The sequence below is a fragment of the Loxodonta africana genome, chromosome 11, assembly GCF_030014295.1.
Source record: "Loxodonta africana isolate mLoxAfr1 chromosome 11, mLoxAfr1.hap2, whole genome shotgun sequence".
NCBI classification, from domain to species: Eukaryota; Metazoa; Chordata; class Mammalia; order Proboscidea; family Elephantidae; genus Loxodonta; species Loxodonta africana.
In genome coordinates this window covers 18,736,240-18,761,865 of record NC_087352.1, presented here as the reverse complement: position 1 = coordinate 18,761,865, position 25,626 = coordinate 18,736,240, and the positions used below count along the sequence as shown (strand labels likewise).

Below are 25,626 nucleotides of genomic sequence, written 5' to 3'. Positions count from 1 at the left end.
GGGGGTGAACCCCTGTGGGGTGAGTGGGAAAGCTTCCGGGCTCTTAGGGGTTAAAAGGGAAGGCCGGGCCAGGGGTCCCCTGGCAGAGGAACCAGCGACAGCCCACACCGCAGGGCAGAGGAGCCTCTGGGTCCCCTCCCCCCTTCCCATCCGTGACTCCCAGGTGAGGTGGGATATACCCCACCCAGGTTGGGGCGGTTCGCGAGATGGGTGTGGACCCTCCGGCCACCGGCGGGGATCTGCTTGAGCCTCAGTTTCCCCACCTGCGGGACGCATATTAGTTGCCCGAGCTGTGCGATTTAGGAAGAGGCTCCCACCGGCCCGGAGCCTCCGACCCCTACTCCACCTGCGAAGAAGACGAAGCCCCCGCGCACTGTGTGGTTAGCAAAGCCAGGGTAGCCGGTGTTCGGAACGTGCTCCCCTCGGGCGCAGGGAGGACGCAGGCACACCAGGAGCGGCGTCATTAGAATAATTGCTCCCATTACAGCTGATCCGCCCGAATCACCTGTCCTCCTGCCCTTGCAGTTGTCTGTTGGACCGGAAGCCTCTGGTTAAACGCCTCTTCCCCGCCACTCCGACCCGCGGGCTGCGGTGGTCCAGGCTGGGCAAGCGCTGCGGGGTGGGAGTCTCTGACGTCGGCACTTGTCTTAACCCGCGCCCCCCCCACTACCCCGCCCAGATCCTGGACATGAGACCCTCGCACCTCCGCCTCTCCGCGGCCTCCGGCGCCCGGGCCCTGAAGAAGTTCCTGCTGCCCCTCCTGATGGCGCAGCTCTGTGGTGAGGCGGCGGACAAGGGGTGGCGGAAGGCGCTGGGGGTTGGCGGACACCTGAGGGTGTGTGCTCTTGTCACCAACCCCGCACACCTCTCCTCTTGGAGCTCCAAGACCCACCCAGCGACCCGGAGCAGGGTCCGTCCCGCAAGTCAGCTGAGCCCCCCTCTGGGAGCCTGGTACCCAATCTGGCCACTCCCCCTTTTCGCTCCACCGCCATCTAGAACCCCATTTTCGCCTTCCCGGGTTCTTTCTCCACCCCTTACTCCTTCACTCCGCCCCACTCTGTCCCCGCCCTTTCTCACCGCAGAGTTAGCTCGCTGTCCCTTTTTCCTCCCGTACCTCTGGGACCTCAGTTTATCCCATTTCTTGCCCTATCTCCTGTCTCCGCCCCTCTGTCCCCTTCTCATCTCCCCTGGATTCTATGCCCGCCTCCTTCTAGCGCCCCTCCGCGTTTTATCCCCGCCCCATCCCTTTCACTCCACCCCCTTCCAGCCACACACCTCCTCACATCGAGGAGTTCAGGTTCTGCTCACTTCTCCACCTGTTCTATTCCGCCCCTTGTCTCACCGCTGCTTTCTGTCCCCGCCCCCTTCTCGCCCAGCAGCGTTCTGTTCCAGCCCCTTCCATACTCAGCGGGGTCCTGTACCCTATCTTCTCGTTTCGTGCCGTTCTTCTCCGCCCACTGCTATTCGGTTCCCGCGCGATGCCACAATTTTCCCTTGATGCTTGCGGGCTCTGATAGCGTCCTCTACTGTACCACCCCACGGTTCCTCCCTGACCCCAAACCCAGCCCCTGCCCTACTCTGCCCTGCCCTGCCCTGCCCTGACTGCTCCAAACCCCTCTCTTTTCTCCAGCTGCAGAGGTGGCTCTGCTCCCCAGAAACCACACCGGCACGGACCCAGCCACTTTCAGCGCCCCGTGCGCTCATGGCTCGCAGGCCTGGCAGGTCTCTCTCTTCAACGGCCTCTCGTTCCACTGCGCAGGCGTCCTGGTGGACAAGAGCTGGGTGCTCACGGCTGCACACTGCCAGAACAGCGGGTAGGTGGAGCTACGGAAGGGCTGTGAAGGTAGGCCCCCGAGAGGTGTGGGGAAGGACTGGGACACTTGTGGGTATGGCACTTTTCCAGCAACATGTGGGGTCAAGGATGGAGAACTTCCCGTAGGGGGCGGTGTGGTTCTTCATGTTTCTGAGCTCATCTATCGCCCTTGTCCTGCTGATACTCCTTGGTTTCCGTTTAGGTGTAGGTAGTTATATGACTTGAAATCCACTCGATAGCAGTGAGTTATATGCAGGAGCCTTGGTGGTGGTTAAGCGCTCCACTGCTAACTGAAAGGCTGGTGGTTCACCAGCCGCCCTGTGGGAGAAAGATGTGACAGCCGGCCTCCGTAAAGATTACAGCCTTGGAAACACTATGGGGCAGATCTACTCTGTCACATGAGGTTGCTATGAGTCTGAATCGACTGGACAGCAGACAACAACAACAGTTATGTGCAACCACCTCTCTGTCAGTTTGTTGCATCGTGGTGGCTTGTGTTTTGCTGTGGTGCAGGAAGCTATGCCACTGGTATTTCAAATACCAGCAGGGTCACCCATGATTGGCAGGTTTCAGCAGAACTTCCGGGCTATGACAAACTAGGAAGAAAGCCCTGACGATCTACTTTTGAAAATTAGCCAATGAAAACCCTGTGGATCGCAGGAGAACATTGCCCAATGTAGTGCTGGAAGATGAGCCCCTTAAGTTGAAAGATACTCAAAATACAAAGTGGCTGAAATGATGGATACCAACCGTCACAAAGATGGCAATGTTTTGTTCTGTTTTTGGGACCGCCCTGAGTCAGAGCATACGCTAATAAAGTTGTATGCTATAGAGAGAAGTCAGGTCTGATGTGGCTAGGAGTTCAGAACTAGAAGAAAATGCTCACCTCATGAGTCCCCAGCGATGGAAGAAGGGCTGGGCTTACTTAGGAGCCCCAACCTCCAGCCCTCAAATCCTGCAGAACCCAGGATCCCAGACACCTGATCTCTTCTCTCCAGGTCCCAGGAGTCCCACATCCCTCCTCCCTCAGACCCAGAACTCCTAGCCCCCAGCCCTGTCCCACCTCAGGCCCCAGGTGGCTTCTCCCCCCTCCCCCCCCACCATTTTCCTCCATTCCAGCAGCTCAATCCGAGTCCTTACCGGGGTTGCCTACATGTGACTCTTCTCCCCACCAGGCCACTGTGGGCTCGGATCGGGGATGACCACCTGCTGCTTCTCCAGGGTGAGCAGCTCCGCCGGACTACTCGCTCCGTCATCCACCCCAAGTACCAGCTGGGCTCAGGCCCCATCCTTCCCAGGCGCACAGATGAACATGACCTCATGATGCTGAAGCTGGCCAGGCCCGCTGTGCTGGGGCCCCGAATTCAGACCCTGCGCCTGCCCTACCATTGTGCCCAGCCCGGAGACCAGTGTCAGGCTGCTGGCTGGGGAACCTCAACCGCCCGAAGAGGCAAGAGCTGGGGACCCTGAAACCTGTCTTGGGGAAGAGGGGGCAAAAGGAAGGGGGAAGCCAGGACTTCTGGGTCTAAGAGAGGAGGGGACTGAGGGTCTGGACTCCTGGGTCTGAGGGAGAAAGGGGCTGGAGACCTCCTGGGGTCTGAGAGAGGAGAGGGCTGGGGGTCTGGACTCCTCAGTCAGAGGGTGGGGGGGCTGGGAGTCTGGACTTATGGGTCTGAGGGAGAAGGGAGGAGGGAGCTGGGGTCTGGACTCCTGGGTTTGAGGAAGGAAGAGGCTGGGAAGCCTGAACTCCAGGGTCTGAGGGAAGAAAGGGCTGGGGGCTTGGATTCCTGGGTCTGAAGGAAGAAGGGGCTGCGGGCCTGGGATTCTGGCTCTGAGGCAGGAGGGGGTTAGGGGCCTGGTCTCTCGAGTGCTGGGATGGGAAGAGTCTGGATTCCTGGGTCTGGAATCGTTGGGGGCTGAGGCCAGGAATTACCCGGTTTTCTTCTCCATCAGTGAAGTACAACAAGGGCCTGAGCTGCTCCAGGGTCAGTGTTCTGAGCCCTAAGGAGTGTGAGGTCTTCTACCCTGGTGTGATCACCAACAACATGATGTGTGCTGGACTGGATAATGGGCAAGACCCTTGCCAGGTAGGAACTGGCCAGAGAGGATCTCTGAGTCATAGGAGGAGGGATAGGGAGGTTATGGGAAAACAGAAGACCCCACCCCTGCCCTCAACCCCATAGCCTCCCTCAGCCCCAACCATATACCCAACACTATCCCACACCCTACCCCAAGTCCAACCCCATCCCCAACTCTACCTCCTTGGGTTCCATTTCCTTATCCCCAACCCCAATCCTAATCCCCTCCCCAACTCCATCCCTATTATCCTCAACCCCATTCCCATCCTCATACCATTCCCCAATCCCATCCCTATCTCCAGATCCATATCCATCTCCTAACCTACCAAGAACCACAATTCCAACTCCACCTCCTCTCTGTTCTCATCCTCATACCATTCCCCAACCCCATCCCTATCTCCAGACCCATATCCATCTCCTAACCTACCAAGAACCACAATTCCAACTCCACCTCCTCTCTGCTCTCATCCCCCAGTCCAACCCACATAGCCCCAAGTCCAACTCTATTCCCACCCATCACACCCGCCAACCTCAAACCTAATTCCAACCCCAGCCCAACCTCGTCTTTATCCCAACTCAACTACCCTAACCACAACCTTTTGCCCATCACTGCCCCAGCCCACAAAATGGCAGCTCCCAAATTGATGTATTTGTTTGATCTCTCCTTCCTCTTACCTCCAGAGCGACTCAGGTGGCCCTCTGGTTTGTGATGAAACTCTGCAGGGCATCCTTTCATGGGGTGTTTACCCCTGTGGCTCTGCCCCGCATCCAGCCATCTACACCCAGATCTGCAAATATGTCCCCTGGATACAGAAAACCATGAGTTCCAAATGACCCAGATGCCTAGTGCTTTCTTTACCACCTATCCTGTTCCTCTGACTCCTGCCCTTCCTCACCTGTTAACATCTCTCTTGTCCACTCATTTCCTTTCCCCCTCCCGATTCTCTGTCTACACTGTGCAGAAAAGTGGTGGTAAAATTTTGTTCCAGAGAAGAAAGAAAGCTCATCACCCAGTCTCCAAGAAAACTTACCAAAGGTTATGTGGAGTTACCCAACTTGATTTCCTCTACCTCTTCCTTCTGTGTGACCTCGGGCAAGCCAAATGCCCTCTCTAAGCCTCAATTTCCTCACCTGAAAAAGGGGCACAATGAAGTGCCTACCTCATTGTTATGAGGAGCCCCCTCCCACATGATATAATATGGATTAAATCCTTATGGTGATTATCATGTGTTTAAAAAGTGTTTAACATAGTAGAGGTGATGCTCTCTGAATAAATGTTACCTATTGTCAGGATCTGAACAAGTTTTAGCAAGAGTGTGTGTGACTTCGTGTCCGGGGCAAAAAGCCCCCAGTGCCAACCCTGCAACACTATCCCAATCCTCTGGGCTGATGGAAGGATCACATTCCCTGCTATTCTCCCCAAGGTCCAGAAAGCACCTCTTAACCACTTCCTCCTTCCCCTCCCACTATTTCCCATTTCTGGGTCCACCCAACACCAGTTTCTCCTGTCCCAGCAGGGTCTGGGCGAGCTCTGAGTCATCTGGTGCCTTCTCTGCCTTGATGGGGCCACTGGAACTCAGGGGACCTCACCCTACATCCATCCCAGCCTCCAAGACCAGAAAGCTGAGCAAGTGGGTAAAGGCGGGAGACATACAGAGGGAAAAAAAAAATGAGAAAAACAAACCCATTGCCATAAAATTAATTCCAACTCATGGCGACCCCATGTGTTACAGAGTAGAACTGCTCCATAGGGTTTTCTTCACTGTAATCTTTATAGAAGCAGATCACCAGGCTGCGGGTGAGTTCAAACCACCAACCTTTTGGTTAGTAGTTGAGCACAAACCATTTGTGCCAACTAAGGACTTGTGCAAAGAAAGCCCTCTGAAATCTAGGGAAACCATTTTTGGTTTATTTGCTTGTTAATTAGCTTTTGTTTTCGCCCCACTCCCCCTGAAAACTTGGGAGAATAGTTTTCCTCTCCCTGAAATTGTCCCTGTGTAACTATTGCTATTTCTATGCTGGGGAGGGGGGGAGTCATATATAGAATCCAGCCAAAACTAATAGATGTCTGTGTGTCTCAGCTTAGCATAGACTTTGGAGCAGTAACATAAGCTGAACGTATACACAACAGAAAATTTCCATAAAGCGTAGGTTGCTTTTGTTTCTCTTTTCAAACACCAGCTTAAAGGTACTGACCATCTATTATATGCTTGGAGTCCCTGGATGGTGAAAATGGTTAAGCGCTCAGCTACTAACCCAAAGGTTGGAAGTTTGAATCCATCCAGGGTGCTTCAGAAGAAAGGCCTGGCCATCTACTTCCGAAAGATCACAACTATTGATACAAAACCCTATGGAGTGCAGTTCTACTCTGAAACACGTGGGGTCACCATGAGTTGGAATTGACTCTGCAGCAACTTTCTTTTCTTTTTCTTTTTTAATGTGCTGAGTGCTGGGGTTTAAGTGGTGAGCACAACACACGTAAAGCCCACAGAAGACTGGTATACAGGGCCTGGTATACATGAGGCGCTCAAGGCATGATTATCAGATCCCTTCCACTGACTCTTCCCCTGCCCCTAGTTAGCACACCCAGGAAGCATCAGTCAGGCATATCAGCTGAGTTTGTCATCCAAGAATTAGAAGGGAAGTAGGCGGGAACTTGAAAACTCAATTTTTAAAGGCAATTCACCCATTTGTTGAGTCACTCCGCAAATGCAAATGTTTATTGAGTCCCGTCCTGTACTAAGCCCTGGAGATGAATCAGACCAGGCCCTACCCTCAAGGAGCTGCTAGTCTAGTCTTGGAGACTGGCAGGGTTTGCATTCTTCTCATTCAGGCCTCTACTCAAAGGTCATCTCCTCAAGGAAGCCTTTCCAGATTGCCCTGGCTAAAGGATCCCCCCCGCAATCACCAATTCTACTGCTTTGTTTATTTCTTTTGCAATACTTGTTATATCTGAAATTATCCCATTTATTTGTATACTTGATTATGGTCTGTCTCCCCCCAGCCCTCAGTCCATGAGAATTTTGATTTGTTCATTGTGATTTTCAAAGCACCTGGTTCAGTGCCTGGAACACAGACGTCACTCAATGCACTATTGAATTAATGAATAACCGCACCATGATAGAAGAAGATACAGGGCGTAGGTACAGGGACAAAGGACCCTGCCTGAAGAAATCAGAGAAGGCTTCTCAGAGGTTTCTGTGGGGTTTTTAAGGATAAGTAGGAGTTTACCAGGAGCCCTGGTGGTGTAGTAGTTAAGAGCTCGGCTCCTAACCAAAAGGTCAGCAGTTCAAATTCACCAGTTGCTCCTTGGAAATCCTATGGGGCAGTTCTACTCTGCCCTATAAGGTTACTATGAGTCGGAATCGACTTGACGGCAGTGGGTTTTTGGTTTAGGAGTTCAACAAGTAGAAAAGGAAATGCATTCCTATCACTCACTGTGTACTCTTAGACAAATTATTTGAATGCTCTCTCTACCTCAATTTGTCCCTCTGTGAAATGGAGATAGTCATAATGGCTGCTTGATTACACTCTTGTGAGAGTTAAATGAGATAATATACGTAAAATGCTTACCAAACTGCCTGACAAGAAGTAAACAACAAAGGTATCTATTAAAATACATTTAAAAGCAGTTAGTATGGCAGTTAGTACATAGTGGGTATTCAGTCACTGGTCTTAAAGAGTTCCCTCTCTGGAGAGGAAGTAAGACAATTGTAGTACTGGGTGATATGTGCTGTAACAGAGCCCTGGGATCCATGGGACGAGGATAAGCATATTTATTGAGTGCTCACTATGTACCAGGCACTGTTGTAACTGCTTCATATGTGACAATTAATGTAATCTCTCCCCACAACTCTGGTTATTATTACCACTTAACAGATGGAGCAACTAAGAGAGATCCCATGACTTGCTCAAGGCTAAAAACCAAAAACCCATTGCCATTGAGTCTATTCTGACTCCTAGCGACCCTATAGGACAGAGTAGAACTGCCCCGTAGGGTTTCCAAGGAGCACCTGGTGGATTTGAACTGCCAACCTTTTGGTTAGCAGTCAAACTCTTAACCACTATGAAACCAGGGTTTCCTGCTCAAGGCCACACACTTAATAACAGCCAGTGTTGAGTCTGAACCCAGGTAGTCTAGTTCTCAAGTCCTCGGGTGGTGCAAATGGTTGATACTTGGCTACTAATCAAAAGGTGGGTGGTTCAAACCCAGCCAACAGTGCCATGGGAGAAAGGCCTGGCAAACTGCTTCTGTAAAGATTACAACCAAGAAAAGCATATGGAGCTCAGTTGTACTCTATAATAGATGGGGTTACCATGAGTTGGACTCACCTTGATGGCAACAGGTTTGATTTTTTGGTTTGGGTCCAGTTCTAGAATCTGTGCTCCAAACCACTACACCGTAGTGATGGAGCATTCAAGGTGAGCCCAGACCCAGCTTGATAATCAAGGCTGTGGTAGAGGAAAGTGGAAGGGGCTATGAGTGCCCAGGGGAGGAAAAAATTGATTTTGCCTGGAGAAATCAGAGGTTTCCTGGAGGAGGGGGCATTTAGATTGCTTTCTGAAGGATGAGTAGGGGTTCTCCAGGAAAAGAATATGGAGAAAGATGTTCACTCATTCAGTTAACATCTCCTGAGACCTCCCCTGAGCCCAGCCCTGAACCAGGTGATGTTGGGGACAGAGAGATGAGTCAGACCTGGGCTGGACATTCCAGGAGCTGTTCACCTGGTGAGAAGGAGAGATGGAGAGAGAGATAAGGAGGATGGGGTGATGGGAAGGGCAATGGTGGACAGATGGGGTGGAAAAAAATAGGACATAAATCTGATGATACCAAGAGAAGGGGAAAGGTGTTTGGTTCTAGGCAGGTTGGACACCGAAGTCTTTTGGGGTAGTAGAGTGTGGGGAAGGGGGTTTTCCTCCAGACAGGAATGAGTTAATTCAGTTGGGACTGGAAACCAAAACCAAACCAGTTGTCTTGGAGTCAGTTTGGACTCATGGGGGGCCCATGTGTTGGAGGGTATAACTGTGTTCCATAGGGTTTTCATGGCTGTGATCTTTTGGAAGCAAATCGCCAGGCCTTTCTTCCGAGGCACCTCTGGGTGGGTTCGAACAATGGACCTTTCAGTTCACAGCTGAGTATTTAACCATTTGTGCCATCTAGGGGCTCAAATTTCCAGAGCAGAGAGGGCTCTTAGGGTGAGTACATGTGTACAGCTTTCATACTTGGTGCTCTTTGTCTGTCTCTCCCTGGGTCCTTCCGTGTCTCTATCTCCCTCTCTTTTTTTGTCTCTCTTTCTCTGTCCCATCCCCTATGGTGCCTGCCTTCTTCCCTCAGAGTCCTGGTTCTTACCCCCACCCCTAGCCTGCTTTCTGGGCCACCCCCCGCCCAGCCTTCCCTATGACGTCAGAGCCAACTCACTCCAGCTTAATTCAAGACAAACTTGATTCCTCCCCCAGGACCCCGCCTTTAGGGATCTTCCTCCTCTCCCTCTTCCTTCTCCAGGCTACAAACTATCCTGTATCCAGATCTTGCATCCTGAGGTCATGGGGATGGGGATTGCCCTCTGGTGACCCGAGATAATCCCACAGCATCTCCACATTCCACCACCCCCTCCCTCAATCTAGCCAAACTTCCAATGAGCTGACAGCCAGCTCATCCTGACAGGGGTTCCCTGCCTTGCCTATCCCTCCCAAGGTCCCGTCATGGTCCCAGGGCTTCCCCCTCCCCCTGTGGCATTACCCAACTCTGATTAATCAGGGAGGCGGCCCCAGGGTGGAGGAAGGTGATGGCATGGCTTACCATAAAGAAGCACCCTGGGCAAAGGAGGGCAGGTTCGGAGACCCAGGCGTCTGGAGGTCATGAAGCTAGTGTTGGTTTGTTCTCTGCTCTCTCTTCTGGCAGGTGAGGCCCCTGCCCTTCACCACCGCCCCCACCCGCCATCCATCCCGGCTGCCTTTCCCTGGTCCGGGTCACCACCCACCCATCTTGCCCTTAGCTCCCCCACTTCCACCACTCTGTGCTCTAAGCTTCTCAGCATCCCCTCAGCGTCCACCGCCCCCCCCCGCCCCCGCCATTTCCATTTGCCTTTCATGAATCCTCTGCTCCCCACCTCCACTCCAGGGTACATCTGGGCAGACACTCGGGCCATCGGGGCAGAGGAATGCCGCCCCAACTCGCAGCCCTGGCAGGTAGGCCTTTTCTTCCTCACCCACCTCTTCTGTGGGGCGTCCCTCATCAGTGACCGCTGGCTGCTCACAGCCGCCCACTGCCGCAAACGGTGAGTGACCCGGGCTAACCATGCTGGCGGGGGGGGGGGGGGGTGAGAGTAAGGGAAGGATGGAGGAGCCCCTGTTAGGGAGCTGTAGGCAGGAGCTTTTGTAGTTGTTGTTAGTTGCGTTAGATTGTGGAGGCCCCATGTGTGCAGAGTAACTGCTCCATAGGGTTTTCAAGGCTGTGACCTTCTAGGAAACAGATCATCAGGTTTCCGAGGCATCCCTGGGTGGGTTCCAACCACAAATCCTTTGGCCAGTAGTCCAGCACTTAACCATTTGTGCCGCCCAGGGACCTAAGCAGGAGCTGTAGCAGCCTCTATGTATATTACCAAAAGTTCAACTCTTAGTAGACTTCCCAAATTCTAAAACTTAGAGAATCTGAAGGTATTTGATCCTTAGAGTCTAAGACTGGAAACTTAGGCTCTTAGAACCCTAGACTGTGATCCAGAGAAATCTGGAGTCTTGGAATCTGAAAGTCTTGGATCCTTGAAAGTCTAGAACTTTATTACCAATTCTGGCTCATGGCGACCCCGTGTGTACAGATCAGAATTGTCCCACAGGGGTTTCAAGGCTGTGATCTTTCAACAGCAGATCTCCAGGCCTGCCTTTTGAGGCACCTCTGGGTGGGTTCAAACCACCAACCTGTTGGCTAATAGTCAAGTGTTTAACCATTTGCACCACTCAAAGGCTCCTCTAAAACTCTAAACCAATACCAAGCCCATTGCCCTCCAGTCAATTCCCCCGTAGGATTTCCGAGGGTGTAAATCTTTATGGAAGCAGACTATTGCATCTTTCTCCCACAGAGCAGCTGGTGGGTTCGAACCACCAATCTTTCAGTTAGCAGCTGAGCACTTAACCACTGTGCCACCAGAACTCCTTCTAAAGCTCTAGTCCTAAAATATTTGATCCTAAGAGTCTAAGCTTGGAAACTTACTTAGCCTCTTAGAATCCTAGACTGTGATCCAGCAAAATCCAGTTTTAGAATCTGAAAGTCTTGGATCCATGAAAGTCTAGAACTTTAGCCTCAGAGAATTCTAGAATCATAGATTCTGAGTATTAGAATACTAAAATTCTACAGCAGCACTGTCCCATAGAAATATAACACAAGCCACACACCTAAGTTTAGGTTTTCTAATAGATGCATTAAAAAAGTGAAAAGAAACACGCAGAATTGATTTTAATAATAGATTAAACCTGACCTATTTGAAATATTGTTATTTCAACATGTAATCAAATTTTTAAATAATTACAAATAAAATATTTTTATCTTTTTTGGGGATAAGAGACCTTCTAAATCTAGCATGTATTTTGCACTTATGGCACATCTCAATTTGGACTAGCCACATCAGAGCACAGTAGCCGTACTGAACAGCACAATACTAGAATCTCAGATTCAGAGTATTTTATGTTCATTGAATATATGAACAGTTCTATAATCTTTGACTCATGGCACTCTAGGATACTGTGATTCATGGAATTCTAAAAAGCTTAGAATCCTAAATGCCTTACATTCATAACCATCTACAATCTAATGGACCTAATATCCCAGAATATTACCATTCCAGATTCTTAAAATCCTGAAAGCTTTAATTCAGAGAGTTCTAGAATCGTAAACTATTTGAATCTCAAACCCTTAAATGTCTAAATCCACAAATTTATAGAATTCCAGAATGGTGAAATTCTAGTCTTATTATCCCAGAGTCATGGATTCATAGAATGTTAAAACCCCTTGCCGCTGAGTAGATGCCAACTCAAAGTGACCCTACAGAACAAAGTAGAACTGCTTCGTAAGGTTTCCAGGGTTGTAATTTTTACCGAACCACACTGCCACATCTTTCCCCAGTGGAGCAACTGGCGGGTTTGAACTACCAACCTTTCAATTAGCAGCAGAGTGCTTTAACCACTGTGCCCTAGGGCTCCTTCATAGAATGTTAGAATCTTAGCATTCTAGAATCTCTGGTTCTGGGCATTCTGAAGTCTTAGAACCCTAGAGTCTACCTGATGCAGGAATCTTCTCTACCTGATCTCTGAAGAGTGGCCATCCATATTGGTCCAATATTTTTCCCTCCAGAAATGATGCACAGATATTAGGACATCTATGTGAGAATTTCCCATCATGCATTGCTCCCCAATGGGGCCTCTTTTAGCTCAGGCATGTACATCAGGCTGAGAGAACAATGGTTGGATTTCAACCCAAAGACAGAGCAAGATAGAAGCAGAGATATGGAGGTAGAAGAAATTCAGAGGCAAACATAACAGAGAGAGGTATACAAGGCTGGCCTCTCAGACACAGAGCCAAGATAAAGAGGGTGACAGAGAGGGACGGAGATAGAAATAACACCCCACACTCCCCAAATCCTGAATTCTAAGTCATTTAGCTGGGCCCTTAATGTCAGAGGCTAGAAGGTGAACATGTACAACCCCAAAGGGTCCTTATCTGTCCAGAGCACAGAACAAGAGCAGAGCAAGTGGGCTGGGACTGCAGCAAGAGGGCTTGAGGTTAGACTGCAGAAAGAAATGCATTGAGGGGTGAGGGTTATGGCAGGCTGAAGCCCAAGGTCACAGGCTGAGCCAAGACGACCAATTTGGGGATTTTTCATATCCCCTCCTCCTCTGTACATACACACACAAACACACACACAGCCACTTCCCACAGAAACCACCTGACCTGCAGGAGTATGAGGTGGTGCTGTTGTTGTATGGTGGGTGGGGCCCCCATGTGCCCACATAGTTCCAAGAGACCCAGGTCACTACCAGGGCTCTGGGTGGGACAGAGAGGAAGGTGGCTTACTCAATATGGAGCTAGGACGGTCTTCAAACTTTTGGGAGAGGGATCTGAAGATACAGGCAGACAAAGAGACAGAGTTGGAGCAGGAGCCCAGAGAGGGTGTGTGGTTTGTGGTGGGCCACACAGCACTCTGGTGGAGAGGAAAACAGAGAGGGTGTATGCCTTGCTTAAAATCACACAGTACCCTGGGTCATAAATACATGATGGGGAACCAAAGAGTATATGTGCCTAGCTTAAAATCACACAGCACCCTGACACACAAGAAAATAGAACGTGCGTGTCTTGCTTAAAATCACACCCTGGGTCACAGATAGATGATGGGGGCCCGGAGAAGGTGTGTGTCTTGTGGAGGGTCACACAGCACCCTGGTAGAAAGAAAAAGAGGACCGGGGCAGAGAAGACACCCACCTTGCCCCAGCTTGACCTCCAAGGCCTGTCCCCACAGGTACCTGTGGGCTCGCCTTGGGGAGCACCATCTCTGGCAATGGGAGGGTCCAGAGCAGCTGTTCCGGGTCACAGACTTCTTCCCTCACCCTGGATTCAACCAAGACCTCAGTGCCCAAGACCACAATGATGACATCATGTTAATCCGCCTGCCCAGGAAAGCACACCTGGGTCCTGCTGTGAAACCCCTCAACCTCAGCGAGACCTGTGTCTCCCCAGGCACCCAGTGCCTCATCTCAGGCTGGGGGGCTGTGTCCAGCCCAGAAGGTATGGCCTTGCCTGCAATATAAACTCCTGTGTCCCATGTCAAGGGTCTGGCTCTGCTCTCTCTCTCTTCATGTCTATCTATCTATCTATCCATCCAATTATCTATCTATCTACCATCTACCTATGAGCCTTGGTAGCACAACGATTAAGCACTTGGGAGCTAACTGAAAAGTTGGTGGTTCAAACCCACACAGTGGCTCCGTGGGAGAAAGACCTGGCAATCTGGTCCCATAAAGATTATAGCCTAGAAAACTGTATGGGGCAGTTCTACTTTGTCACATTAGGTCACTATCAGTCAAAACTGACTCAACAGCACCTAAAAATAACATCCATCCATCCATCCATCCATCCATCCATCCATCCATCCATCCATCCATCCATCCATCCATGTATTTCATCAAATACAAGATGCTATAAGTTGTAAGCTGCATCATTATTTTATGAACCACTAAGCATGGGAAAAAAATGGCCGAATTGATCGTTGTATGACATCATTTACTGAAAGACATATCCTGATTTCAGAAATGTTTAAATATGAAGGAAAAAAATGCTCTTAGAATGGAAATAAGGCATATTTATTTTTGAAAGAACAAATCTGTCTTAGAAGAAATACAACCAGAATGCTCCTTAGAAGCAAGGATGGCAAGACTACATCTCACATACTCTAGACACATTATTAGGAGGGATCAGTCCCTGGAGAAGGACCCATGCTTGGTAAAGTAGAAGGTCATCATAAAAAAGGAAGACCCTGAGCAAGATGGATTGACACAGTGACTGCAACAATGGGCTCAAGCATAACAACAATTGTGGACATGGTGCAGGACCGGGCAGTGTTTTGTTCTGTTGTGCATGGGGTCACTATGAGTTGGAACCAACCCAATGGCACCTAACAACAACAACAGTCTCTGAGTCACAAATCAGCAATCCGTTAGCCAAATTTGGCCTCCTAGATCAGAGCTGGTTTTCAAAGTATCTTGACAAAAGTATGAATGTTGCTGCCCTCATCTAAAACCTGAGAGATATTATGTGAAAGCCAGATTTCTGGATTTGCTTGAAAAATTCAAAGAATTGACATTCTAAAAGAATACTAAGAATTGGCATTCTTAAAATAGCAACTATTGTAGATTTAGTAGAGGTTGCCCCTCCAGACGTGACATGAGTTCACTGGTTCACTACAGTCCACCCCATTGGAGACTGTCCCCTTGCACAGTCCCCTTCATTCGTATTACCCATCAGGGCCCTGGAGGCATCTGAGTTTGAACCCATATATTATATACGTTTATATGTTTATCTATATCTGTTTCTAGGAGCCCTGATAGTGCAGTGGTTAAGTGCTCAGCTGCTAACTGAAAGGTTGTCGGTTCAAAGCCACTAGCTGCTCCACAGGAGAAAGATGTGGCAGTCTGCTTCTGTAAAGATTTACACCATCTGAAACCCTATGGGGCAATTCTACTCTGCCCTATAAGGTTGCTATGAGTTGGAATCCACTGCACGGCAATGTTTTTTTGTTTTTATTTTTAAATATCTGCTTCTGGAGTCACTGGGTGGCACAAATGGTTAAGCATTTGACTCCACCAAGAGGCACCTCAGAATAATGGCCTGGTGGTCTGGTTCTGAAAGGTCACTGCCTTGAACACCTTATGGAGCATAGCTCTACTCTGCACACATTGGGTCACCATGAGTTGGAATTGACTTGATGGGAACTGGTTTGGTGGTCTTTTTTTTTTTTAATTTGTTTCTATTTCTTAACTGTTGTTGTTAGGTGTCGTCGAGTCGATTTTGACTCATAGTGACCCCATGTGACAGAGTAGAGTTGCCCCATAGGGTCTCTAAGGCTTTAATCTTTACAGAAGCAGATCACCAGGCCTTTCTCCTGTAGAGTCTCCAGGCGGGTTTGAACTGCCAACCTTTCAGTTAGCAGTTGAGTGCTTAACCGTTGTTCCACCAGGGCTCCTTACTTCTTAACTATCTACCTCTATATATCTAGTGTCTGTATATCTCTATCTCTGTCTCCATCCATGACCATCTCACTATGTCTCTTCCCATTTTTATCTCCCCGGCACCTTCCCCCTTGATGTCTCTGAGCACGTTTCTCCTTACTTTCTTCATTGTATCCTCGGAAAATCTCTTTCCACTTGAGAGGTCTCTACGTCTCTCCATGGCCTCTATTTATGTCTGCATGAGTTATGTATGTATCTGCCCTTGTCTCTTTTCTCTCTACATCTTTTTCTCTCTCTCACTCTCTCCCTTTCCTCCCTCGCCTTCTCCCTCTGTTTCTCTTTTATGCTGTGATTCTATGTCTATTCTTCTGTCTCTTGTCTCTCTCTGAATCTTACGCTGTGGCCCCACGGTTCCTCTCTTCTTTGGGATGGCTGCAGGGAGGGTCCAAAGGGGGGACTGTGTGTGATGGAGGTAGCTGCTGATCCTTTGTGGTCCTCCTCCCCGAATAGTGGAGTACCCAAAGACTCTGCAGTGTGCCAACATCAGCATCCTGGAGCCCAAACTCTGCCATTCGGCATACCCAGGCCACATCTCTGACCGCATGCTGTGTGCCGGCCTGTGGGAGGGCGGCCGCGGCTCCTGCCAGGTAAGACCTTATTCTGGAAAGAGGGTGCTAGGTCCTGGGCAAGAAAGGGTTTGGACCCCTTAACTTTCTGGGTCAAAGGGAAGAGGGAGATGAGACGCCTGAGTCCTGGGGGAAAATGGACTGGGGGCCCAGACTCTTGAATCAGAAGGGAAAGAGGATTGGGGGTCAAGACTCCTGGGACTGAGGGAGAAGAAGTTGGGACCTAGACTCCAGGGAAGAGGGGGCTGGGGACTGAACACCCTGGGTCTGAAGGACAAGGGCCTGGGAGCCTGCACCCCTGGATGTTGGAAGAGGGGAGAACTGGAGGCCTTCCTGAGGAGAAGGTGGTCAACGTAATGATCAAGAATAGACCTGTCTAACCATTTCCTTTTCCTATCCCGTCCACAGGGTGACTCTGGGGGCCCCCTGATTTGTGATGGGACCCTGGCCGGAGTGGTCTCTGGGGGCGCAGAGCCCTGCTCCAAACCCCGGCACCCCGCCGTCTATACCAGCGTATGTCACTACGTGGACTGGATCAGAAAGACCATGGAGGAAAATTGAGCCCCTGCTTTAGTAAGCTAAGAGAGGACTCTGGGACGGAGGTCAGGAGAGCTGCAGGGCTCCAGCCTCAAATGGCCTCAGCCCTGGGCCTGCAGCTGCTCTTCGGACTGTTCTGCATATTCAGACTCCGCCCCCTCAGCCACTCTGTAGCCCTGCCCCCTGGGACGGTGCAAAGAGAAGCCTCCGCCCCTCGTGGTCTCGTCTATGTGACGTCACCGACAACTGACACCACTCCCATGGAACAAAGCTCCTCTGCTGGATCAGTCCCTTGGAAGCTTGCACAATGGAACTTACAGTCTGGCCTCCATCCCTTGTGGCTCCGCCCTCTTAGCGCAGGGATCCCGCCCCCAGTGAGGTCAAGGATGTCGAGGATGCTATAGCTCCGCCCACTTGGAACTGGCTAAGCGAAAAATTCCTTCCCTCGCGGCCCCGCCCTGGGCGTGTTCTGGGTTCGAATCCTGACGGCGACGCGATTGGGGGAAGTTGAGGGATGTTCTCCGTCCCTTCAGAGTCAACGACTGATTTTGCAATAAAAGCGAGGAGCCGCGCCTTCCTTCTGTTTGCGTTGTGGGATGAAGGGAGGGCGACGGTGGGCGGTGGAGCGAATCCGCGCCACGTTGCAATTATCCTTGAGCCTCTAGTAAGTCCTGCCTAAAGCTTGTCTCCATCAGCCCTGTTGCAGCAAGGCTCCTGGGTTGTGCTTGGGCTGAACCTGCCGCCGCCAGAGGAAGGGGAAACCAGGTCAAGGTGCCTCCCAAACCTGCCTTCCCAGATCCCCAACCTCTCAGGGGGCAGAAGGTGGGTCTGATTTACCTTCTGGTCTCTGAACCAAGAAGACCCGCCATTTTTCGTTCCAGGTTACAGATGACCGCCTCCTCCCACCAGAATCCAGCTGTCAATTCCCTCTTCCTCAGACCCAGACTTCAGCCCGCAGCCCCCTCCTCTCTCAGACCCAGAAATCCAGACCTCCAGCCCCCTCCTTCATCAGATTTAGGAGTTCAGGACCCCAAATACTTCCTCCCTCAGACCTAGGAGTCAGGGCTCCCTGTCCTCCTCTCCTCAGACCCAGGAGTTCGAGCCCCCAGCCCCTTCTCCCTCAGACCCAGAGTTCAGGCCTCCATCTTCCCCCTCCTCAGATCCAGGAGTCACAGTCTTGAGCTCCTCCTCCCCGGTGCCTCAGGAATCCAGGATTCTACCCTCCCCATCAGGAATTCTTCTGTAGACCCTCAGCCCCTCCTCACTCAGACCCAGGCTTCCAGCTCCAGGATGCTCCAAGGGTTCCAGTGCAAAAGGAGGCGGAGCAGGAGGCGGGGATTCCCAGTTAAAAGGCTCCAGAATCGTGTACTGGCCATATAGAACTGAAGTTCTGGGACCTCTTCCGCTAGGTCCGAATCAGTAGGTGACTCCGCCCCCTGGATTCTGTGAGGTGAGATGCAGAGGTACTCAGACACAGGCATCAGGCCCCTAGCACTCTCCTCCCCTAAAGTTCAGGACCCCAGCTTCAGACCCCCTTTTTCCTCAAGACCTAGGAATCCAGGTCTCCAGTTCCCTCATCCCAAGGCTTAGGTCCCGATGCCCACCTGTCTCTTCCCTGAGACCCAGGAATCTGACACCCAGCCCTCTCCTCAAAACTTTGGAATCCAGGACCCCAGTCTCCTCCTCCCTCAGACCCTTAATCTGGGTTCCCAGCCCCCTCCTCCCTCAGACCTAGGAATCCGGGACCCCAACCCCTCCTCCCGAAGATTTAGGGTTCCTGATTTCCAGCTCCCTCTCCTTTCAGACCCAGGAATCTGGGCCCCAACTCATTCCTCCCTGAGGACCCAGAAGTCTGGGACCTCTACTCCCATTCTCCCTAAGAGCTTAGGAATCCAGTCACGCGGCCTCACCCCTCAAATTCAGGGACCCGGGTCCCCCAGTCCCTTCTTTTCTCGGGACGCGGGAGAACAGCTCCGGATGGACTTCTCTCAGCTCCGTCCCAATTCCAAGATACCTGTACTAGAATTTCAGGCTCCTGCTTCCTTCTCTCTCAGCCCCACCCTTTCCCTCTCCCAGACCCCAGCATGCGACGCCCCCTACCTGGTGTGGTCTTGACCTGGACGTTCCTACTTTTCCTGTTGGAAGCAGGTGAGGGGGCCGGGGAAGGGGCTGGGACACACCCGTGGCTTGTGGGGGACGTGGAAAGCGTGTGATTGCATGCGGGAGCCTCTGTGAGCTTTCCTGAGGATGGGCGGAGGGTTGGAGAAAAGGCCTAGGGAGGAAGTGGTTAGAGGGGGGATTTCCCCCCGGGCTCCAGTGCAAGGGGGCACCTGATGAGGCCGGCCCAGGAATCACACCCCACCTCGGTCGACAAGGCTGGCTTGGGTGGGGCGCTGCGCAAATTTAGAGATTGCCCCTGGGCACTCCTTACCCTTGCTATGCCTCTGGCGTGGAGCCTGTAGAACAGGTAAGAGTTTGAATTATGCCAAAAACCAGCGATGGGATGATTGCTGAGCAGTGCACACAGGGGAGCACGCCGGAGTGTGTGCGGGCATGTGAGAACATGTGGAAATGGGCTTGGGTGTGTGACTCCATTAGTGATGACTCACGGGCTTGATTGTGTGTATGTATGAATTCGTGTGGCATCGTGTGGAGGCCTGGGGCTTCACGCCTGGGTGTGTGTGCAGGTGCATAGCCATGGCATGAGGCAGGCATAGAACTTGCCATGGTTCATCTGAACAGTATTGTATTGGTCTTGGCCAGTACTGGGAGGGAGAGGGGGAGCTGGTGGGCCCAGTGGACCCCAAGCCATGAGCAAATCTTGGCTCCAAGGAGGAGACAAAGAAGGGAAAGTGATTGTGTTGTTAAGATGCACAGGTGGCCCAAGATGGACTTTGAAGTTCACTATATAAATAGGAGTGATGGGGGAAAGAGAAGAAACTAAAAGATTGTTGAGCAGGGCTCAAAAAAAAAAGTGGATAAATGAATGAGTAGATGAATTAGATGAATGAATGAATGTTCTCCCTTTGTAGTGGAAAGTACCATGCTACGAGCCCTTTTATTGAACAAAACAGTGCTTCTCCCGGCCCTGTCACTGCCTGAGAGGGTCGCGGTCCAATTCTCTCCCTCTTGCCATAGGACACTTGAGGGCACAGGAGACCAAGGTGCTGGGGGGTGAGGAGTGCGAGCCTCATTCGCAGCCTTGGCAGGCGGGCTTGTTCCAGGGCATCCACCTGCTCTGCGGGGGTGTCCTTATCCATGGCAACTGGGTCATCACTGCTGCCCACTGTAAAAAACTGTGAGTGGATGCCCGGGCAGAGGTGGGCAGGGGCCTGTGGAGGGAGGGGACTGGAGCATCGACTCAGGGAGGAGGGGGCTGGGGCCTCGGACTCCTGGGTCTGAAGGAGGAGGGAGCTGGGGACATAGACTTCTGGGTATGAGGAAGAACGGATCCAGGGGTCCAGATTCTGGGTTTGAGGGAAGAGAGTTCTGGGGGCCTGGAATTCCAGGTCTGAGTGAGGAGAGGGATAGGAGTCTGGGCTCCTGGGTCTGAGGGAAGAAGGGCTTGAGGACCTGGACTTCTGGGTCTGGGGGAGGAGGTGGTTGGGGTCCTGGACTCCTGGGTCTGAGGAGAGAAGAACAGGGAGCCCTGACTCCTAGGTCTGAGGGAGGAAGTGTTTGGGGTCCTGAACTTCTAAATCTGATGGAGGAGGGGGCTGGGGGCCTGGGCTCCCAGAACTTGTGAAGGAGAAGGTTAGGGTTCCAGGCTCCTGCCTGGGTCTCAAACTACCCCCACTATTACAGGAAGTACACAGTTCGCCTGGGAGATCACAGCCTGCAGAAAAAGGATGGGCAAGAAATGGCTGTAGCTGAGTCCATCCCTCACCCGCGCTACAACGGGAGCAGGGAGGACCACAACCATGATGTGATGCTCATTCGACTACGGCGTCAGGCGTCCCTGGGACCCAAAGTGAAGCCCATCAAGTTGGCAGATCACTGCCCCCAGGCTGGCCAGCAGTGCACCATCTCAGGCTGGGGCACTGTCACCAGCCCCCGAGGTACTGGGCTTGGCCAGTACTGGGAGGGAGAGAAGGAGTTGGTGGGCCCAGTGTCCCCAGGAGGAGACAAAGAAGGGAAAGTGATTGTGCTGTTGAGATGCACAGGTGGCCTATGCTGGGAACCTTGAAGGCCACAATATTAACAGGAGTGGTGGGGGAAAGTGAAGAAACTAAAAGATTGTTGAGCAAGGCTCAAAAAAGAATGAATGAGTAGGTGAATAAATGAATATCTTTTCTTCATGGTGGAGAGCACCATGCTATGAGCCCTTTTGGTGTACAGAATTTTAAGTAATCCTCTTTTCAGATTTGGGATATACAGGCTTCTGGGGGAGGAGGATGGAACCCATAGGGTTTTCTTGGCTGTAATCATTATAGAAGCAGATTGCCAGGCCTTTCTCCTGTGGTGCTGCTGGGTGGGTTCAAACCACCAACCTTTCAGTTGGTAGTTGATTACAAACTGTTTGCGCCACCCAGGTACCTTGGGCTCCCCAGGGACCCAGAAAACCAGGCTTCTAAGCACCTCTTCCCTCTTGAACCCCAAAGTGCTGGCCCCCAGCCCTCTCCTCCCCTAGAAACCAGGAGTTCAGGCTCTTCCTTTCTTAGGACCCAATGGACTAGGACTCCAGTTTCCTCTTCACTCTGGCCCCTAAAGTCTGGGTCTCCATGGAAATCCTTCCTTTGGGAATTCAGAGTCCAGGCAGGCCTTCACCCCACCTCATAGGTGAAAATATGGGCTCAGTTCTGAGAGACAACTTGACTTGTAAGTTAATGGCAAAGCAAGGATTCAGGTCTGCGCCTGTCTGACTCTGTGATGTTGTGGAAGTCGTCCAGCTACGAATCAGGCAGATAGGTTCAAAACGTGGCATTGTTCCTTTTCTCTGGGCAAGTCCCTCCCATCTCTCAGCTACTTGCCTCCTTTGCAAAATGACATAACAATCCAATAGATTTTGAGATCCAAGAGGGCTTGGGTCACAACTGTTTCCTTCTTTGCTGTGTCCCTAGGGCTCAGGATGGTGGCTGGCCTACAGTAGGTGCTCAAGAAATATTTGTTGAATGAATGAGGAAATGAATAGTTGCATCCCTCCTTCAAAGAGCTGCTATGAGGTGCCAGATGAAAGTTTTTTTTCTTCCTCAAGTCTCTTCCCCAAAGGAAGTTAATGAGAAAGACCCATTTCACTTTCATTCACTAATTCAGGACATATTTATTGAGTACCTGTCTTGGTGTGGTGCAAACTATTAAGCGCCTGACTACTAATCAAAAGTTGATGATTCAAACTCACCCAGAGGTGCCTTGGAGGAAAGGCCTGGCAATCTGTTTCCAAAAGGTTACAGCCTTGAAAACTCTATGGAGCAGTTCTATTCTGCTCACATGGGCTTGCCATAAGTCAGAACCTATTTGAAAACAGCTGGCTAGTATGACCCAGGTGCTATTCTAGGTACTGGAATCCAGCGGTGAATAAACCATTAGACATCCCTGTCTTCATGGAATTGCATGCTAGGTGGGGGAAATAGACAATAAACAAATACATACAAAATAAAATTTCAGGTAACGGCTATAGTGAAATAGTACGAAGGTTAAGAGGATAGGTAGTGATGGATGGGTGCTGTTTTAATTAGAGTGGTCAAGGAAGGCTTCTAGGAGGAGGTGACATTGGGAGGAAGTAAGATTTAGCTGAAATTGAAGACCTGGTAGTCTGTGGGGAGGAGAAGAGCAGAAAACTGAGAGAAAGAGAGAGTCAAAAGTGTCACGAGGGGGCACCTCCAAGTCCCTCAGCCACTAGAAACAAAAGGTAAAGTCCAAGGGCCCCTTTTTGGTGGAGAAAGAGGAATAGCATGGCGTCATTTTGTCACACCCCACGGGACCAGCAATCGGAGTGGCTATGAGGGGCACAAGTCAGATTCCAAGAAAAGAGGTGGAAAAAGCCAGGCTGATCAGACAAGGCTTTATTAGGGAACTTACATACAGAGGCTGGCGCTAAGATTTCTCACAACGGACAGCAAAGGGTAGAGCATCCCTCAGGGCAGAGGTCTGGACGGGGCAGTGCGGGGCAGGGGTTTATATACCTAGTTCTTATGTGCAAGGATACTTGCAAGGAACCAGGAAAAAACATGTCTAATCTAAGATGGATGGTGTTGTTTTTGTACCATTTAATGGGTTCCAACTGATGTTACCATGCAGTCAGGTGTTTGGGTTTTTTTTTTTTTTCCTGGTCCAGGTCACTAGTTAGGTACTCTGGTTCTCTCCCAGAGTCCTTTGTAGGCAAGATTTATCTTGTATGTTCGTGGCCCCCACATATTTACTGTGAGGAGAAGAGACACACTGTAAAAATATGTCAGGAAACTGCCCATGCAGCAGCAAACAGCAGGGAGGTTAGACCCAGACAGGGATGGAGCGAAAGGATTGCTCTTTTCTGGAACTTATAACCTTTTCCCCTCAGAGAATTTTCCTGACACCCTCAACTGCGCAGAAGTAAAAATCTTTCCCCAGAAGCAGTGTGAGGATGCCTACCCCGGGAAGATCACAGATGGTATGATCTGTGCCGGCGACAGCAGCGGAGCTGACACCTGCCAGGTGAGTGACATCCAAACTCTTACCTTCCTCCCTCGTTCCCTCACCTCACCAACCTGTAGAGGCTTGAAGCTTGGAGGGGGAGTGTGCCCAAAGACTTAGCACTCAGAGTGGTCATCCCTATCTCAACGGAGTGAGAACCAAGTTCAAGAAGGGCAAACTCTCAGCTGAAGGTCACACAGCACAGGGGTTGGGAGTGCTGAACTGTTACTGCTATTTTCTTGGAAACTCCTGCCTCCAGTTTGGGGTGCAAGCTGGAGTGAGGGGATCAGAGGCAACGAGATAAGGTGTCAATGAAAGAGAGTTAGAAGCGAGAGGTTAGGCAAGCACCCTACGTCCCTTCCCAGTGTTAGTTCCTGGAATTTGGACTGACTCTACCTCTGGCCAGGTAGTCAGGCTCTTTCCCTTGGGACCTGGTTGGGTTCCCAAAGGAGCCCTGGTGGCCTAGTGGCTAAGCACTCAACAGAAAGGTCGGCAGTTAGAATCCATCAGCTGTTCCGTGGGAAAAAGATGAGGTAGTTTGCTCCCGTAAAGATTACAGCTTTGGAAACACTATGAGGCAGTTCTACTCTGTCTCATAGGGTCACTATGAATAGAAATCAACTCTACAGCCATGGTTTGGGTTCCCAAGCATGGCTACCTTCTCCTATGATTGGTTCCTTGGGAAATAATGTCCTCTTCCCAATTGGCTGGGAAATGGCACCATTCTCTTCACCACTGGCCATGAATGCAGGACACCTCAGCTCTATCTCCTCTAAGTAATCACCACTCTCTTCTCTCTGGATTGGACCCTCAAGACAGCATTCTGTTCCCTGATTGGCCAGGATTTTTGCCAGTGTCCTTAGACAACCTGTCTGTATCCTTGTACATGGAAGCCCTATCCATCTCGTATGATTTGCCCCAGGGGACAATGCTTTTATCTCCATTGTCTGGAGGGGAGCTATTACGCTAAACAACTGTCACTGAACACTGGCTGCCACAGGGAAATGAAACTTGTGGTCTTGTTAAGTGAAATTCCCCTTACTATCCCGGTACAGGGCGATTCTGGGGGCCCGCTGGTGTGTGGTGGCGTTCTCCAGGGCATCACATCCTGGGGCTCAGACCCCTGTGGGCAGCCGGAGAGACCTGGTGTTTATACCAACCTCTGCCGCTACCTGGACTGGATCAAGAAGACCACAGGCCGCAAGGGTTGATCCTCAGAGTCCTTTATTCCCCTCAATAAACTAAAAACTCCAACCTGGCTTCTTGCCTGTCTTTCTTTGGCTCTGCGGGGAAGGGTGGGTGGAGGGGGTGGGCCCTGCTGGGAGATTTAGTGAGAGTTCTAGAGAGACTAGGACCCAGAAGTCATCACTACTGCTTGAAGAGACTCCCCCCCAACCCCTTTTTTCTATAAAGATTGGAATGTCAGAGATTTATTTCAGGAGAGAAGACATACAACGGTTTCCAAACAGCCAATAGGCTGCTCTGTAAAAGACAGACTTGAAGAGATTTTTGTTAAGTTTTTCTGAGCAGATAAAGTGTTTAAAAGCTTTTTGGGGGGTGGCGGGGTGCGGGGTTCTCTTTTAATTGTGAAATATGCATACACAAATAGAGAATTGACCAAACCCAAGCCACTTGCCCTCGGGTAGATTCCAACTCATGACAACCCTATAGGACTGACTAGAAGTGCTTCATAGGGTTTCCAAGGCTGTCATCTTTACTGGAGGAAGCCCTGATGGTGCAGTGGTTAAGTACCTAGCTGCTAACCGAAAAGTTGGCTGTTCAAATCCACCAGCCATTCCACAGGAGAAAGGCATTGCCGTTTGCTTCCATGAAGATTCAGTCTTAGAAAGCTTGCGGGACAGTTATACTCTCTCCTACAGAGTCACTATGAGTCGGAATTGCCTCGATGGCAATGGGGCAATAGGTTAATCTTTACGGAAGCAGATTGCCACATTTTTCTCCCTCAGAGAACTTTCCGTTAGCAGCCAAGCACTTAACCACTGCCAAGCACTTAACCACTGTGTCACCAGAGCACTGGCAGCCCCTCTAAAGTCTGAGATGAGGTAGTGGTGGTTCAATGGGAGGATTCTCACCTTCTGTGCAGGGGACTCGGGGTCGATTCCCAACCAATGCACCTCATGCAAGCTACCACTGTCAGTGGAAGCTTGTGTGTTGCTATGGTGCTGAACAGGTTTCAGCAGAGCTTTCAGACTCAGACAGACTAGGAAGAAAGGCCTGGCAATCTACTTCC

General features: G+C 50.8%; 3 protein-coding genes across 3 annotated transcripts; all 3 read left to right on the top strand.

Moving 5' to 3' along the window:
- Positions 1 to 688: 688 nt before the first annotated feature.
- Positions 689 to 4,919, top strand: KLK10 (kallikrein related peptidase 10). Its single transcript, XM_064294092.1, has 5 exons — positions 689 to 779; positions 1,631 to 1,814; positions 2,989 to 3,263; positions 3,767 to 3,900; positions 4,573 to 4,919. The coding sequence occupies exons 1-5, from the start codon at positions 689 to 691 to the stop codon at positions 4,723 to 4,725; spliced, it is 837 nt and encodes a 278-aa protein (XP_064150162.1). The 3' UTR covers positions 4,726 to 4,919.
- Positions 4,920 to 9,750: 4,831 nt separating this feature from the next.
- On the top strand, positions 9,751 to 17,183 carry LOC100659795 (kallikrein-9). The gene is made up of 5 exons (XM_010586552.3): positions 9,751 to 9,793; positions 10,013 to 10,169; positions 13,398 to 13,663; positions 16,114 to 16,250; positions 16,638 to 17,183. The coding sequence occupies exons 1-5, from the start codon at positions 9,751 to 9,753 to the stop codon at positions 16,788 to 16,790; spliced, it is 756 nt and encodes a 251-aa protein (XP_010584854.3). The 3' UTR covers positions 16,791 to 17,183.
- Positions 17,184 to 18,362: 1,179 nt separating this feature from the next.
- KLK8 (kallikrein related peptidase 8) lies at positions 18,363 to 24,667 on the top strand. Its single transcript, XM_064293167.1, has 5 exons — positions 18,363 to 18,869; positions 19,841 to 20,064; positions 20,571 to 20,824; positions 23,263 to 23,396; positions 24,431 to 24,667. The coding sequence occupies exons 1-5, from the start codon at positions 18,363 to 18,365 to the stop codon at positions 24,584 to 24,586; spliced, it is 1,275 nt and encodes a 424-aa protein (XP_064149237.1). The 3' UTR covers positions 24,587 to 24,667.
- Positions 24,668 to 25,626: the final 959 nt, after the last annotated feature.